The following is a 16,576-nucleotide window of genomic DNA, read 5'->3' as shown; positions in this document are numbered from 1 at the left end:
CCAAAGGATAAATCTAGGCATAAATTGCTATCATCACTTAATAACAATATATCCGTTCACTTGCAAAGTTTGTAGCTTCTGCCGTCACTTTCTCCACCTTACTGTTAAGTACCTCAGGAATCCTCCATTTACAGTTAACCAGGTGAACACAGCTGCAGAGGGATTCTTGTTAATGATGGGCATTATTCTTTTGCTTCTCTTTCTCAGCATCTTCCATCTCAAAAACGTATTTATGACCCTGTGAACAAACAAAATGTCAATTATCATCATCATCTATCCGATCGTACAGGCCAATCAAGGCACAAACTCAAATCCTGGTACACACGTGAGGGCCCCAGAAAAAGGTTTTTGGCGCCATTTCACAGATGAACTTAACCAGAAATTTAGTTCCATCTGTGCCACAGACTAAAGAAGATAAGATGTAGGAAACTCACCACTAACTCATGCCAGTCATGCTTTAGCCTCCATAGAACCCAAAACACCATTGTTCCTCCCATCACCTTGGACAAGATGAAATGAATTCGCTTTGGTTTAGGAAGACTGGCTATAACACCACCTGCCATCTGAAATCGATTTAATAAAGCATAGTCATATCAGCAAAATCATTTCTAACAGGTAACAAGTGTGTTTGTTAGGTGAAATAAAATGTGGCACCATGTCTCTTCAGCTACATGCGTAACTTTTACAAGCACTGAATATCCCTTTTGTTGAGATTGGTTATTACCTTAGGGTGCTCATTAGGCATCGGAAATCGGAGGATTCACCATTTACCAGGCAGAATTCTCCAGCAAATGTTCGGAAGCCTATGGCTATTTTTCATTCAGACTAATGAAAGTCCTGTTACCTATGATATATTGGAGTACAGGCAGAGAGATGACTGACATCAAGGCAGAGATTTTTTTTCTCACAAAGCATGGTTTGGAAAAAATGTTTGAGATTATTCTAGACCGCAGGGTTCAAAATAAAATCACAGCTTTTAGCCTGAATCTGTAGGCTTTTGTTGTCAAAGCTTACTTTTCTAGGCTGTCAATAATGAATGAGCAGATCCTGTGAATAGTCAACAATGTGATTTATTATTATTATTATATTATTATTTCTTCACTCACAAACCAGGGCGGAGCTCAAATATGGGAATTCCGTTCTGTCAAGCAGTATGAATACAAAACTGACTTTAATTTGAATGAGTGAAAAGGCTTCACAAACAGCACTAAACAAGTGTTTGTGCAAAATAAATCTTGACTGCAAATGCAGAAACAAAAAGGCGGTACAAAATGGTTTGTCTGGACAAACTTGCATGTTTCACACTTTAGCAAATGCGTAAAAGAATTAGTCGTTCACGGTGCACAAGAATTCTCCTTTTCAACTTTTGCAGCATGCTTTAAATTTCCAAACCTTTTTCCACTCTTTCTACTCATTTTAATTGATTGATAGTGATAATCAATGACCAATCGATGGCAGGATTATTGTGGTTATCGATTGGTATCAATTTTCAATAACAATTAATAGAAAAATAATTGACATGGATTGGTATCAATTGGTTGCAGATTGACGGAGTAGGCACATAAATATCACATCTTTGTATGCAGTAATTGTACACACGTTTCATTTTAATGCTTTGAACGTTAACAGGAGAAAGATACTTTTTTCTTTCTCTCCAACACCCCGTCCACAGGTATCCCTTTTTCCTTTGACAACTCAAAAGTTTATTTGCAGAGATAACAATGTGTGTGTTTTCTATAGTTTCAAATTTGTTTGCCTGGATTGTTTGTTACAGTTTTAATAAAAAAGCTTCACTTAACAGAAATATTTGCATGTAGTGGCCAAAGAGGGTCTACAAGCTTGGACTGTAGGTGACCGAGCTGTCCACGATGGTTAACAACAACTTTAAACGCGCTTCCATATTCTCCTCTCTTCTTGTTAGCAGTAAACAGTTCACCAATGTTCACCTCAAAACGGTAAAGATTATAGCCTTTGACGATGCACCTTATATTTAGTAAAGCCTCTTCCCAGACTTCTTTCGCAGCGGAAGAGCAATGACAGGCAAGTGGGTAATTCGAATACAAGAGCAACGGGGTATATTCTTTGCGTTGGGAAGATTGCGTCGGAATTGTTTTACCAATTTCGTCCCCAGGGCTTCCTAAACATGGTTGATGATCGGACATGCAGGTAGCATGCGTAAGGTGCGTGACATCTGTTTGAGGTTGCTGTGCCAATCGATAGCAATCGATGAACGGTTTTTCGTGTGGTTATCGATTGATCATCAATTGACCCATACCAGTTGATACCATATTACCTAATTTTATCGATTGATATCGACAGGTTTTCCGATCATCGATTTCCATCGATTGGATACCCCAGGGTAGTCTACGAATTTCAAGTTCCATATTTCAATTTACTTGTAGGAACATAAGCCTACAATTTAAAAAAGCCAACCTCTCTCAGGTTAGTTAGCTCATAATCTTCCAAACATGAAGAGGTTATTACCTCTGCAATAATCAACTTTAGTTTTCGATTCTCTTCGTTACACATTCTCCCACTAGCTTATTGCTTGGATAAATTAAAGCTACTAAGCTTTTAATATTTCACTCTCATGCCAGCTATATAACGATAACAACGTGCTTCCAAAATATATCTACATATATAATCAATTTACAGTTGAATCATATTATACTCACCTTTTCCTTTTAGAGTTTTCTAAGCCGTATAAAAGGAGAACGACGTACTCAAAACTTCCAATATGGCGGTCAAGAAAAGCACTAGATACCAGACTTCCTCGTGATTCTCGCCTTCACCAGCGGCGGCGTGCAAGACATCATATATGAAGTACCTGCCATATCTCCCCCTGCAGGCCATCTTCAGTTATCTTAGCATGTGGTTAGGGTATACCACCTTTGTGATCTTTCCAGTAGACGCTGGGACGTTTAATTACCTTAGCGTTTCTTATGAATCGCTTTGAGGTAGCCAATTTACAAGATAACCTCACTGACTGATTTTTGAATTATCAGATATACAGTCGAACCTCCCGTGAGCGACCACAAAATGCAAAGACTGAGTGGTCGCTTACGGGAGGTGGTCGTTTACAAGAATCAAACCACACGCAGCCTCTTCCAAGAACAGTTCGAGGCATATATACTTTATGAAAGATAATTTACTGCAAGCAATGTCTAAGTTACGACATGTGTTGTTCCATCTTGTCACTAAACTTCCTCGTATATTCCAAGTAGCATAGTGCACACCGCGAACATAGAGATCAGAGAATGCGTCAAGTGGTCGCTTTAAACAAGAGGTTAAAAACAATGGAAAATCATGAACCATCAGGCCCAAAAAGTGGTAGTGGTCGCTTACAGGAGGTGGTCGTTTACTACAGGCTCCAACTGTAAGGCTTTGACTGGGAAAATTTTGGTGTTTTGGATTGGCGGTCGCATAATTATGGGAGGTGGTCGTTTACAAGAGGTGGTCGCATATGGAGGTTCGACTGTATACTATACACATACATCTAGCCGGATTTTTGAATACACTAGCGCCAAATAGACCTCTTCCGTCAAACAGTTTTTTTCAGTTTCGGCCAAAAAATATCGTTCAAAGTAGCCATTACAAAAACTAAAAGTGCAACCAATTTCTTTTTTCTCTTCCCCTCCTTTCTTCCTCCTCGCTCTTTCTTTTTCGGCCTCTTTCTTGGTTGTGTGATTTTCGAGCTCATCGGGCGCAAAAAAAAACTTGCCTTTTGGCCCTTTTTTACTCAAATGGTTGCAAATTTCGTTAGGTTCTTTTTCGCAAAAAAACGGCCAAATCATGTAGACTTTGTGAAGACTAAATCGACGCTGTTGTCAACGAGCTAACTTGGCTTGTTTTCAACCTCGTCCCCACGGTTTTTCCGCCAGACCCGGTGTGTTTCTTTACTAAAATCCAAATCCGGATTTTCAATCCGAAAACGGATATTTCGTTTCTTTACTAAGATCCAGAAAAGGATTATTGATCCAAATGATCCACAACGGAGGTAGCCTCCCCGCAGACGTCCTTTGGGGTTCGTTTGTCACGCATTCATTTCTCGTGGTGGAGAAATGAATGCGTGACAAAGGAACCCCAAAGGACGTCTGCGGGAAGGCTACAACGGAGGTGGATTCTGTGGGTCATATGCACCGGATGCTATGGATACATGGTCCGAAGCGTTTCTTTACAACGGATCCGAAAAGAGTGAATACTGCCGGCGGTGACTCGAAACAAATTTAATGAATACATAAGGTGTTTGACTACACTGCTCATCTTTACGTCCAATTCTTAATCCGAGGCATGAATTAAACGATCCATTTTATCCGTTTTATCGGAGTGGTCAAATCGCAATACAAAAAGAACCTACATTGTATGGAAACTACCTGACGACATACGCTCATGCGAGAATCTAAGTCTTTTAAAGCGTAAACTTAAAACATACCTTTTTAACAACTATTATTTTAGTCATTAGGAAGATTTATTTCATTTTATATCTGTTTTATTTAAATTTAAATTTATTTTAATTCTAGTTTTTTTCTCGTCGTTGAGCGCCTAGATCATTGCTGGATAGGCGCTATAAAAATCTTCTTCTTCTTCTTCTTCTTCTTCTTCTTCTTCTTCTTATTATTATTATTATTATTATTATTTTTGTTGTTGTTTTTGTTGTTGTTCAAGTTCACAAGAACAGAATTGCTACACAACTTCGCCAGCGCGACTTTCAAGACTTTACACAGTTTCCAGTACATATCTTATGGCAAGACTGGTCCATATTTTGCCTCTCCAAACCAATATCCTTGAGCTAATCGTCAGAATACAATGGAAGATCAGCAAACTTTCAACCGGTTAGTGGCCGTATTATTCTCTCTCGGGGATACTGTCGATATTGTGGGTCGTTTCTATGGAAATGAATGAAAAATAATCTTTTTTTGTATACATCGTTCCTTTTCTTGACGAAAACTCATAATGATCCGGATTTTTTATCTAATCTTGGATTTTAATAAAGAAACGCACCCCTAGAATCGTTAGTTGGAGGGAGCGAGAAATAAAAAAGATGCTGGTAGTAAAAAATGGCAAAAGAGCAAAAGAGTTAAAAATTGAAGCTCATGTCTAAAAGTCGCAAAAGCTGTTTACAGAAGTTTTACCGCGTTCGGTATTGCTTTAATTTTCAGTCCTGATTTTTTCCCTGAACAAAGAAAAACATTTTAAGACTCCTAGCACCTGTTGTCGATCTCTTTATAGCAAAATAAAAGGGGAAAGTTAAGTGAAATCAATTTAGTTTTCCTTGAGAAGAAGCTGTATTCTACTCGAAAAATCGTGACAAGAGATAAGAGAGCAACTTGTAATGTTTGGTCATGAAATGATGCAGTTTTCTGTTCATATAATATTCCTCGTGTTGTTTGATTGAAACTTAATTGTATGCAATTCGCGGGGGTGTTTTCCTATACGTAGCTTCATGTTTCAACTTCCTCCTCCGTAATGCCATAAATTAGAAACTATCGTCTTGTGTACGTATACATGACCGCGGTGTTTACCAACGAAAGTGCAAGTTCGAAAGATCAGTTGAACAGAGCAGTTTACATTTGAAAGTCTACCCCGCACAATCGTCAGTTTCTTTATTTTCGACAGATCCACCGGAAAAATAGCTGCAAACTAGGCGTTGTTAATGAGATAACAATTGAATTGCGACACATTCGTTTTCCCTTATTACTCGCTTCATTGCTTAGGTAACGAGACAAAACCGGCTACACATGTTTTTTTGTCTTTTTCTTTCTTTGTCTATAAGACCTGTTTGAATTATAACTTCCGATACTTTTTATAAAGGTTAAAACTAAAGAAAAAAATAACCTTAAATCAAAAGGTGGCATGAGTAAAGCTTAAGTTTTGGGGTAAAAAAAAATCATAATTTTTAAACATTTTTTTCGGCAGGTGTGACTCATTATCCACTTTTATAAAAGAGGCACACTTGAATAGTTTTTTCTCTCAACAATTTTCTTCGTTTGTTGAATTAACCGTTGGCTTAAGTTTTTTCTGAAAAAGATATATATAAAAATTAGACACCTTTTTTTTATTCAGCCAAGCAAAAATCAAAACCTTTTCTTTTTTGCGAGTAAATTAGTTGTCCAGCAGTCCTCTACACACGTGTTAAAGTTGCCGGCCGTCTGGTAACTTCCAGGACTTTCTGGCAATGTTTGACAGCAACGATCATTGTCAGCTCTAAAGAGCAGCCTATTTGAACAGCTGAAATCATTAAAATCAACGAATAAGACATGTCGTAAGATGTTTGGAAGCAAAGTAAAACAAAGCCCGTAATCTTTTGGTGTGATGGATAATGGCATCACGTGCATGCGAGTTAAGGACTTGTGTTACCCAGGGTTGCCAACTAAGCAGGAGTTATAATAATCAGGATTCCATAATCGACCCAGTAAAACTTCAGCTCAAAAACGTTATTTGATACCTTTATTAATTTGAGAACTACTGAATCTAACACTTCTGATGAAGAATAGCTGTATTAAAGCAAGACTTTGTCTGAAATAACATTGAATTGCCACACATTCGTTTGTGTCAATCATTTGAACAGCGCGCAACATCACTTTAAGTGAACTAGTGTCGACGTGGCCTCAGTATTTCTATGCGGCATTTAGCAAGCTAGTAGCGTGTAAAAAAAATAAATAAGAAGAACAAATTTAACGCGAGAGAAGAGCGGAATATTTGGATAAAGCTAATAGTCTCTTATAGGGGAAAAATTATTCACGACCGAACAATACACTCAAACCATTATTTGTGCACATGTAGGCAGAAACTAAATTTTTTTTTATACAAAGAAAGAAATTTCCTCTGAGGCGGGGCACAATTGAGAGCTTGTTCAATTGGCTGTATTCTGAAGTGACGAGCCGCAAATCAATTCAACTCTGAGAATTGCTTCAGTCCGGCAAAATTGCCATGCCATTTATCAGTTCCGTACGCTACTGCTGTGGTTCTAAATGAGAAAAGGGATTTATTGTAGCAATCATCCTGAGTGTATCATTTTAAGCGACAAATCGAGGGAGGGACATCCTTTGGGAAATACCTCAAACTCAGTATAAAATTTAAAAATACCTCTTTTAAGAAAAGTTAGTGAATCAATGACAAAAAAAAATAACTTGACAAAAAGTGACGTGCATTGAAATGAAGCTGTTGCAACCTGCTCTGGCAACCAGACAATCACAAAAGAATGAACAAGAAGAAATTAAGACAAGAAGGTTTATTCAACTACCAGGCTGCCATACAAAATTTGGGCTCAAGATATTTCAGTTTGAGTACTGAACAAGCTGTAATATTGACTCCACTAAGTGTTCCGGAAGGAATGAAACTGAGGTGTTAAGGAGTTTTTCTTAAGGTGCGAGGAAAACCGGGGTGGTCGCTCCAGCTTGAGCTAAATTAATGTATTTCATTTTGAGCCTTGGGGGAAAGCAATAAAACAGGTGAGCTGGAGGTCGCCGCAGATTGTCTAAAAAACGCCACGACTTGTTTAGTTCTGTAGCTTGATCACGAAGGAAAAGTAATTCATGCAAGCGCATGCAAGCTTCCAAAACTTTAACTCTGTAATACTAAATATCGAGGGTGTAGAGTGAGATTTTGAGGGTGTGCTCACTTGAAGAAAAGTTGGAGCGCCTAAACAAGGGGGCTCTATGCTCCCCATTTTCATGCCGACGAGAAGTGCAAAGTCGATACCTCTTGGACGATTGTTAAATTACTAATTTCTCTATCTCCCTCTTTCTCGAAGTGAAAAACTGATGCCAGAGTCCACGTTCCTTATGTGAAAAAGAATGCTTTAGAAAAACAACACTCTGCGGAAACTTTGCTCCAAACATTTCATGAGAGAAAGGCGTTATTCATCCCTTATAGTGTTAGCTACTAGAAATGGACAACCGACTCAAACTGTGCAACCTGAATCTTTTGTTTGGACTAGTTCAACATTCAGCTGAACATTCCTGTGACAATGATGAGCAAGCTGTGCTGGCGAAAGATATAAGATGCGACAGTTGAGGCAACTAAATTCAATTGTTCCCCGGCGATTCTTATTCTCCTTTTCTCCTAACATTGTAACAACAACAACAATAACAAAAACAACAAAAAAAAACCGCATTTGGTTTACAAGGTTGACAGAATAAAGGTTAATCAGTCTTGACTCAGACCGGCAATGCTTCTGATTTCACATTCACTGTTCAGCACAACCAACTTTAAGGTTTGGTCCCGGTGAACCGGCCACAAAACTCGAACTCTTTCAATTTTGACAAACGGCTTCTTTTTTCTTAAAATCCAGTCATGCATGTGACGGCACTTTCAGTTTGCGCGTGCTAAATCCCTGGAGGTTTTTATTCCTTTAATGCAAAAATCACTTAGAGGACAATGTAGCTACTGCAAACAAACTGATCTAACAAGCAAGAATTGCTTCGCAAAGAGAAAAAGCCAGGTATGTAAAGTGGAATATTATTGTCTAAAATTGCGTGTCGAGTCTACCATTTCCTTCCGGCCAGGAGGACAACGCAAAAAAGGAAACCTCCTGGACCGGCAGCAAGCTTTGGTTTGTGCGCGCGTCAACTCCCTCAGGACGTTTTGCTCCGTGCAAGAATCAAGCAAAGTAGAAAGCGTCAACAAACACACTGTGTAATGAGAATGCCGAGTAGACAATAAACCTTCTGAGTCATTAATTAGACGCAGCACGTGTCTGTTTTGTTTAATTCGTTGGGCTTCTTTTTAAGGAAATTGGTTTCTCTCTACAACTTCAATATACTAAAGTTTTCCATTTTGAACACTCGTTCGACTCTTCAAAAGCGCGCGCAAATCGTGTTTAGCAGGTGCAGACCGTGCTTTAAAGACGCAAATCTGCAGGTCGTCTGATTGAACGCTAGCAGACGTGATACAAAAAGGTTCATTTGTATAACAAAGTAAAAACTTGCTACTTCACTCCAGGCGGAGCTTCTGGGGGGAGGACAACCTCCTATCAAGCAAACTCAAAACCTGTTATGACCATGTCTAAAGCATTTTATGAGAAAAAGTCGACTGAGACTCGTTCAGTTCCCCTACCCAGTTGAAGGCTGTAAAAATTTTCCTTTAGTAAATAATAATCCTAAAAGATTTGAGCCAGTTAATAACTGAACTCTGACGTCTTTATCATACTTTGTGTCACAGGTAGAAATTGTGGATCGAGACAACTGCATACCATGCTATGTAAACAAATGGCATCGATAGGTGATATTCTAATAACCGAGTGAACTACATAATCCGCAGAGCTACAGAGTTATGAAAATTACAGGGTTCAATTGATTATTGCGCGTGTTAAAAGTCAGTTTAAAGTTACAAATAACCTTTGAAAGGCCCGTGCGATTGTTGTCTTAAGATACCCGCCACGTGTGCTTTGCGTTCGAGAACAAAAGAAGGTAATCATGAGAAGTTTGCAATGAAATAAAACGACTTACCGCAAAACAAATAAGTGGTCACTTTAATCTTTATTGAAGATACCTTAATTGGATCCTAGGTTTGTGGGTTTGGATGCTCTTAGAGTTGGTGAATTTTTTTCTTCGTGTGAATTCTTGTGCTCTTTGGGTAGTTTTCTCAAATTGTTTTATAAACTGGTGGCTATTAATACTGTTATTTTACTGTGAAGCGTGGCTAGCCGGTAAAAAAGCCATTCAAATGTTAATAAACACGTGTCCTCTGATTAACAACATCTGCGCTCTTTAACTTTGAATTCACATCTTTACGAATCTATTGTAGATGAGTAAACGACAAAATGAAATAACCCAAACAGAGGGGGCCAAGACAAAAAAGTAAAAAAAAAAAGGTTAGAGAATTGAAATCTTCTTTGACCAGATGATATCTTGGCCAGAAAAACATAATTTGTCAAATTTCGCAAAGGTATGACATCTTTTGATACAGAGATTTCGTTGTTTCCTTTTTTTTTGTAAATGTGTAAAGAAAAGAGCAACCAAAAATAAAAGGGAAGTCATTACCATTTCTTTTGTTCTCAAGCAAAAGAATTTCTCGCGCCAAAACTGCGGGTCTTTGTATTGTTGCCATAGAGCTACTCTCTCGACCAATCATGTGACAGTTGTAACTTTACTCACGGCTATTTATTCTCGTTACGCATTTGGTACGTGTGTGTTGTCGAAGGTTTATCGTAAGGGAAGTCATCATATCATGACTGCGACTGAAATCAGCTTTTTGCCATCCTGTCCTCGAAGAGAGCGACCGAACATCGTCCCCAGCCGCTCAGTATGTAGACAATTGTTTGGACCGGTTAACCACGAGCAAATGAGAGAAGACTTGCTTCGCGAGAAGAAGAAACTTTACGAAGAAAACGCTCAAAGGTGGAACTTCGATTTCGAAAATGGAATTCCTTTACCAGGAAGATATCTTTGGGAGAGACTTTACGCCAGTCTGTCGAAAGGGAAAACCGTTTCAAGCTTCTCTGGCCGCGTTAGCGAGACAGCTACGAGTGAACGTTTGGCTTGTTGCAACGATTCAGCTGGACGTACTACAACTTCTACTACGACAAGTTCGGACACGACGGAGTCGATATCAGATGTCGTGGCAAGCGACTCACTTGAAAGTAGTATTTGTGATCCGGAAAAACGTTCAAGATGTCTCAGAACGAGAAAATCGAGCGGCAAAATAACCGGTGAGCTGATTTGTTAGCTTTTCGCTTGGCAAATTTAACTTTTATTGTCACGATGTTAATGTGTGTTGAGTTGAGTTGACGTCCTCGACGCCGTCTTTGCTCATTTCGCTGGCTTGTGACCTCTTCGTAATACTTGCGTGATAGATCGTATTTCATCAGAGCGTAAAATTCATGAGCAATATATTTCGGCTTAAGGTATATTTGGCCCTAATTTGCTCTGTAATATCGCGGATGCTTTCTCGTAATTGGAGCTTATGCGAGATCAATCTTTGTGGGCGAGGTTCTGTTTTATGTACATCTAGTTGTCGAACCAAGGATGTCGAGATTGGTTGTCAAACTGCCGCAAACTGGTCAAAGGAAAAACGATGGAGTGTTGAACAGAAGAGTCTTTTAAAAAAACATCTATTTACGTCGGTCGTTACTAATCCCCTCTTAATCTCTTCGTTTCAGATTATCTGCGATCGAAGAAACAAAGAACAACACAGAAAAGATCACGGCTCGGAAGGAGGAAATCAGTGTCGAAACAAACACGATTGGACTTGTTCGTAACAAAACATTAGCACAGTCTTTCAGCCAGGTTAGTATTTATTTGCTTTCACTTGTCATTAGGTCGTAAGGTTTATAAGTGTAATTAAAAAAAAAACAGTCGCACAACAACTTCCGAATAGTTTTCGTGATGAAAGAAAGGGAGAATCTTCATTAATGCGGTCGATGTACAGTGTTATTATTACCCTCATGTTTCGATTATTCCCCGAGGACGCCCTATATAATAAACAGCCTGTTTCTTAGTTCATTTGTTTGTTTAATTTCAAACAAAGCTTTCCAATTAGTTAACTCTGGCCCAGGTGTAGACGGGCTGTGTACTCAGCGATTTTATGTTAGCTAAAGGCACGTGTCGTAGGGCGAAATTTCTTTTCTTGCAAGTGATGTTGCTGGGTAGTGATCCATCAACAATCTTTTACATGAAGACAGTTAGGTTCTCTCCAAAAATTTAAAACGTGATTGTTGGTATTTCTTTTTTGGCGAAGCGTGATAAGTGCTACTTTTTATAACTGTAGCATGCGAGAAAGCTCTCTGTGGTTCGTCTTGATTGTGTAACGTGATTGTGAGCAATATTTTCCTGCTTATACGAACCAGGAGCAGTGATTCGCGAATTTTTTTGTTTTGCTGTCCATTAAGTTTCTGGCCTTCCCGTAGCTTTCCTTTGTTTGCTTTGTCCTGTTACATTCATTACATGTCTATTTTGTCATGTGTGGAGAATGAACTCTTCTGAATTCTCTGCTTGAAAGTGAAAAAACTCTAGTTAGACATTGCGACGCGTGCAATGGTTCGGTCATTTCATGGGACTGAATTTCGCCAAAACTCAGTTAGCTACAGAATATTTGTTACGTAATGGTGTCTGAAAACCCTGAAAAACTGTTAGTTCTTTTGCCATAACGCGAAGGAAATTAACAGAAAGACGGAAAAAGGAACAGAAACAATGTTTTCAGTGGTGGGCATTCAGGTATGAAAGCTCACTTACGCTTAGGTCAAAAATTAGACAGGCTCATTCATTTCAATTTAATTTGTCTTACAAAAGACCAATTTTGCATGTTGCTTTTTATAAGTTTAGGTGAATAATTTCGGCCGCATGACCCAATAGCCGATCTTAATAGTGTAGGTCAACCCAAAACTGTTGTTAGGTTGGGCTTAAGTGAAGTATACGGTGTTTGACCCGGAGCCTTAGAAAAATATGGGGTTGTAATTGAGTGTAGTGTTGATGTGTGGAATGACGTCCAATAAGTGTATCAATATTCATCCTTCTTATATTTTTGTGTTCACAGATCTGGAGTATAATAAAACACCCACAAATGATGTCGTTCCATGCAAGGACTTTATACTTTGTAGGAATGACCTATACAGTTGTATCATAGTTATGTTTAGATGAATTTTCACTAGGTATATAAAAATCGGTGTAAATAACTGTAAAGAAAAGTCTAAATCATGTAACTAATATTAAGTATTTTTCTCATGTTAAGGTTGAAACCTGTTGTGTTAAAAAAATAGTTGTTAATGTGAACTACTCAGAATGCAGTTTTTTATGAGCCATTCTCTATGAGGAATGTTAATTAAGTATGATTTTCAGAGATGAATGTTTTAAGATTCTGACGAAAATATTTCTGCTAGAATTCAAGAGACATTCGTTATCATGATTCCAGGTGTAAAATCATTGTCAAAGAAATTACGAACATAAGGTTTTGTTGTAAGAAAGTTCAAATATATGTGCTTAATACAGTTTAATATACCGGCTCATGCCGCTGTACAGCTGTAACAAAGACTAGAGTTTCTGTTGTATTGTAAATACAAAAATTGAATGAAACTTAAGATTAAAAAAGGGAACTTTACTGCTTTATAATCGTCAGTATCTGATTGACTTTTGTAGAGATTTGTTCAAGATGAAACCAAAGGGGCTGGCATAGAGGTAGCTTCCAGCGTGCCACCACGTGGCCCTTAATGTCAACCAGAAAATGCTAAGCTACAATTTTGCTTTCCCTTTCTAAACTAGGCACTGAGAATCTCTACCCACTTCCAAATCAACTATGAAAAAGAAACTCTAATTCCTCCTATTGCAGGTTAATTTCTCATAACTGATACCCTTGTTAGACCAAAACCCGCCAAAACTTCAACCTGATACTCGATTCTCACTCCTCTTCATCGCTGAAACCGGGTCTTCAAACATGCCAAAACCAGCCCCGCCTTTTATAGACCCTTGTTAACCTCTTGTTTACTTCTGCGAAAAAAAAACGTGTTTGGTAGTGTTCATTTTTCCCGCGAAACGTGATTAGCCTGTAAACACGCTCGGATAACTTAAACGAGCTCTCTTTATCACGTGAATGCGAGTATTTTTCTTACTAGAACATTCTTAGATGCTGTGATGATTCGTGGACCCTTTTGTGTTTTTAAATCTCATTTTATTACGCAAATGTATGCTATGTGTTCCACCTCTTTATCACTGCACGAACTATTGTCTTTGCCACGTCGTCTTGCACAGTCTCTGGTGGGGAGGGCCACTTTTGCTGTTTGCCCTATGAGCTAGTGTTTAAAGGAGGTGTTAGACTTTTTCAGGTGATACAACTATGTTCGCTAAGGTGAGGCTAAGGTGTTTTCAAATATGCTGCTGTGAAAAGGCAGCTTTGACGAGCATTAAAGGTATCCAATATATCCGCTTTAGTGATGCGCAAATAGATCCCAGCACTTTTCTTTAATTACCCATTCCATGCATCGCTGCCGGTTGCAGTCCGATTGACGTTACACAATGGTGATCAAAGGCACCCTTTTCACGGTCCCGAGTGTGGTCGCCATATGATTATCAGTGTTGGCTGTGTGGAGAATAACTTTTCTCAAATTTTTATATGAATCTTGAAAAAACTTGTTGTATCGATTACGACACGTGCAGAAGAGAAGGCTAGATTATTTCACGTGAACCTGCGACCCGCGTTTTGCCCGTGATATTAATGGGTATATTTGCTTTTGCTTGACAGAGATTTATAATGTAAGAAAGAGAACTAAAGAGAGAGGAGCAGTATGACGTCACGTTACCATGGTACCAAAATTTCTGGATCACAACAATGGGGAACCTAACGACGATGGCGACAAGAACGAGAATGGCAAAAAAGCGATACCGTGTGGCACGAAATTTTTGCGGGATCTGATTTTTGCGATTTTTTTCGGTTTTTCAGGCGATCCGCAAAATTAAGTTCCTGCAAATAAAATTTACTCCAGAGTAAATATCATCTAACTTCAATTCTCTACACAAAAATACAGTACTAAGAAATCGTGTCTGTTCAATCACAACTTGTCTCTTTCATTCAGAAACAACGAAATACTGGTTTATATGTATTTGTATTGCACGTACTCAATAAAAACGAAAATATTATCAATGCTGGGTACTGGGTACTTTCTGAAAATCGCAAAATTAGTTCCCGCAAATCACAAAAAATCGCCAATCCTCAAAAATAAACTCCCGCAAAAATTTTGTGCCACATGGCAGGTTTAGATTAGCAAATCAAAAATTTTGCACATGCATCACGTTTTTTTGTACATTTCTCAGCCGTCGTTGCGCGACTGCAACTTCACGCGCCTGCTTTATGGAGTAGATGAACATAACACAAAACTTTCTTTTTCTCTTGTTCTAAACTTAGATATGATCCTTTCGGATTCAACCCCAGAAAATTTCGCCAACATTCGACAAATTAAATGAAATTGAATAAAATCGATGAATTTCGAAATAGTGTGAGTTTTTGGTTTGTTGTCATACAGAAATTTTACTACCATGGCAACGTGACTTATGGATGCTTTACTTATCACAGGAAGTTCAACGAGATTCCGCTCTCTACAAGACTTGTTCAATTAAAGCTCAGGTCTAACACGTGCATTTGAACTTCTCAAATCTCGTCGAGTTCAATTCTATTTTTGTTCAGATCCCGTAGTAACCGGTACCGGTATTACGTGATGGCATGTCTTTGATTCCCGCCTTTCCATGTCACTGCATGAAATATCGCCTTGCCACTCGACTTCCATAGTCTTAGGTGGTGAAAGCCCATTTTACTTCCTTACACACACCTTTCCTAAATGGACTCAGGTTTAAAAGGCCTTCTTTGCCCTCAGCCTCGTTAAAGGGAAAATAACTTTGGTTAGCATCAAAGGTAAAGCAAGGGTGTTGTCACTAACATGGCTAAGAGCTGTTCAAAGGTACATTTGAGCAGAGCGGATGAGAGTGAGTCAACATAAAAGTACATTTGATGTGCAAAACATTAGGCCCTCGCCAGCACTTCTTCGACGTTTAAACTTGTTCTCCGTTAAGTGTGTGTGACTAAACTACCCTCGACTAAAGTCAATCTTTTTCTTGACGTTTGAATCGTTTTGTTTATATCTCATGATATTACGTACAGTGTAGTGTCTTTGTTTCCCCCCTTATCATCACAGCACGAGCATAGCCCTTGCCACGCCGGCTTGCATAGTCTTGACTGGTGAGGGCGGCACTCTACTTCATTATACCTTTACCATGGGTCTCAGGCGGTGTGAAGCCGGTCAAAGATCAAAATTTTACTTTGTTTCTCGTCAGTTGTAGAGCAAGGCTGTAGTCAAATATTGCTTAGAGATAAGTAGAGCACAATCCATGCCACCTGACGCAAATCCGCAAATCAAATGTCTGAAATTAAAGCGGTGATCAGAGCGACCTTTTCGGCGTGTATGGTCGCTGTTTGATTTTGTTTAATTTCATTATGGCACATTTGGTTACGTGTGGAGAATCAAATTTTCTGTCTTTTGCATTTATGAACTTGAAAAGCACCTTTGCATTAGTACCCTCACGTGTAGAATAGAAAAAGGCTCACGTTTTGACCAGCGAGGGGCGATCGAAGGATATATTTGAGAGAGAGTCAAGGTGCCTACCTGTTGGCCACAGTTCAAGAGACGTTTAAGGAAAGACAATAAAGTAAATAGGAAATGATGAATGCTAGTCGCTACACTTACTATAACTGGAAGTTTTTCAAAAGTTCCCTCTCAACAAAACTTGTTCATATCTCTTACGCGTGAACTTAGCCCCAGTTCATCTATGTCATATTTTGTGAAGTAGAGAATGCACTTTTCTCGTTCTTTTATGAACGTGAAACAGTCGTTGTAGCATATTGCGACACGTGTAAAGTTGCAATCCGTTCTCGTGACTGAATTTTCGCTAACGGGCAGTCGCTGGTTGTTGGAGGTCGTTTCAGCGGAGGCAAGTCAGATTAAAGACTAAAAATCACTGTAAATCATGCAATTGATCAAGAGATGTGTTCTTCCGTCATGAAAGGCTGAAAGACCTGCAGAAACCGCGGTTTTCTTCTGAAACAACAACAAACTATTATATTTACTTAACACTGAAGTGATCGTAATTGTTTCCTC

The 16,576-nt window shown here is 38.8% G+C and overlaps 2 protein-coding genes and 1 long non-coding RNA gene across 3 annotated transcripts in view; 2 read left to right on the top strand and 1 right to left on the bottom strand.

Moving 5' to 3' along the window:
* Nucleotides 1-16,576, top strand: part of LOC140935788 (WD repeat domain phosphoinositide-interacting protein 4-like) — a 135,233-nt gene that overhangs the window by 70,887 nt on the left and 47,770 nt on the right. The gene's annotated exons all lie outside the window — the stretch shown is intronic.
* On the bottom strand, nt 12-2,745 carry LOC140935790 (uncharacterized). Its single transcript, XR_012165260.1, has 3 exons — nt 2,676-2,745; nt 435-563; nt 12-238 (listed from the first exon to the last, which is right to left on the bottom strand). It is a non-coding gene; the product is annotated as an uncharacterized lncRNA (long non-coding RNA).
* On the top strand, nt 10,122-13,046 carry LOC140935789 (uncharacterized). The gene is made up of 3 exons (XM_073385353.1): nt 10,122-10,651; nt 11,102-11,228; nt 12,475-13,046. Exons 1-2 carry the CDS (start codon nt 10,171-10,173, stop codon nt 11,209-11,211), a joined length of 591 nt encoding a protein of 196 aa, XP_073241454.1. The 5' UTR covers nt 10,122-10,170; the 3' UTR covers nt 11,212-11,228; nt 12,475-13,046.

The sequence above is a fragment of the Porites lutea genome, chromosome 4, assembly GCF_958299795.1.
Source record: "Porites lutea chromosome 4, jaPorLute2.1, whole genome shotgun sequence".
Taxonomy (NCBI): domain Eukaryota; kingdom Metazoa; phylum Cnidaria; class Anthozoa; order Scleractinia; family Poritidae; genus Porites; species Porites lutea.
Note: the sequence above shows the minus strand (reverse complement) of the source record. Positions and strands in the feature narration are given on the sequence as shown.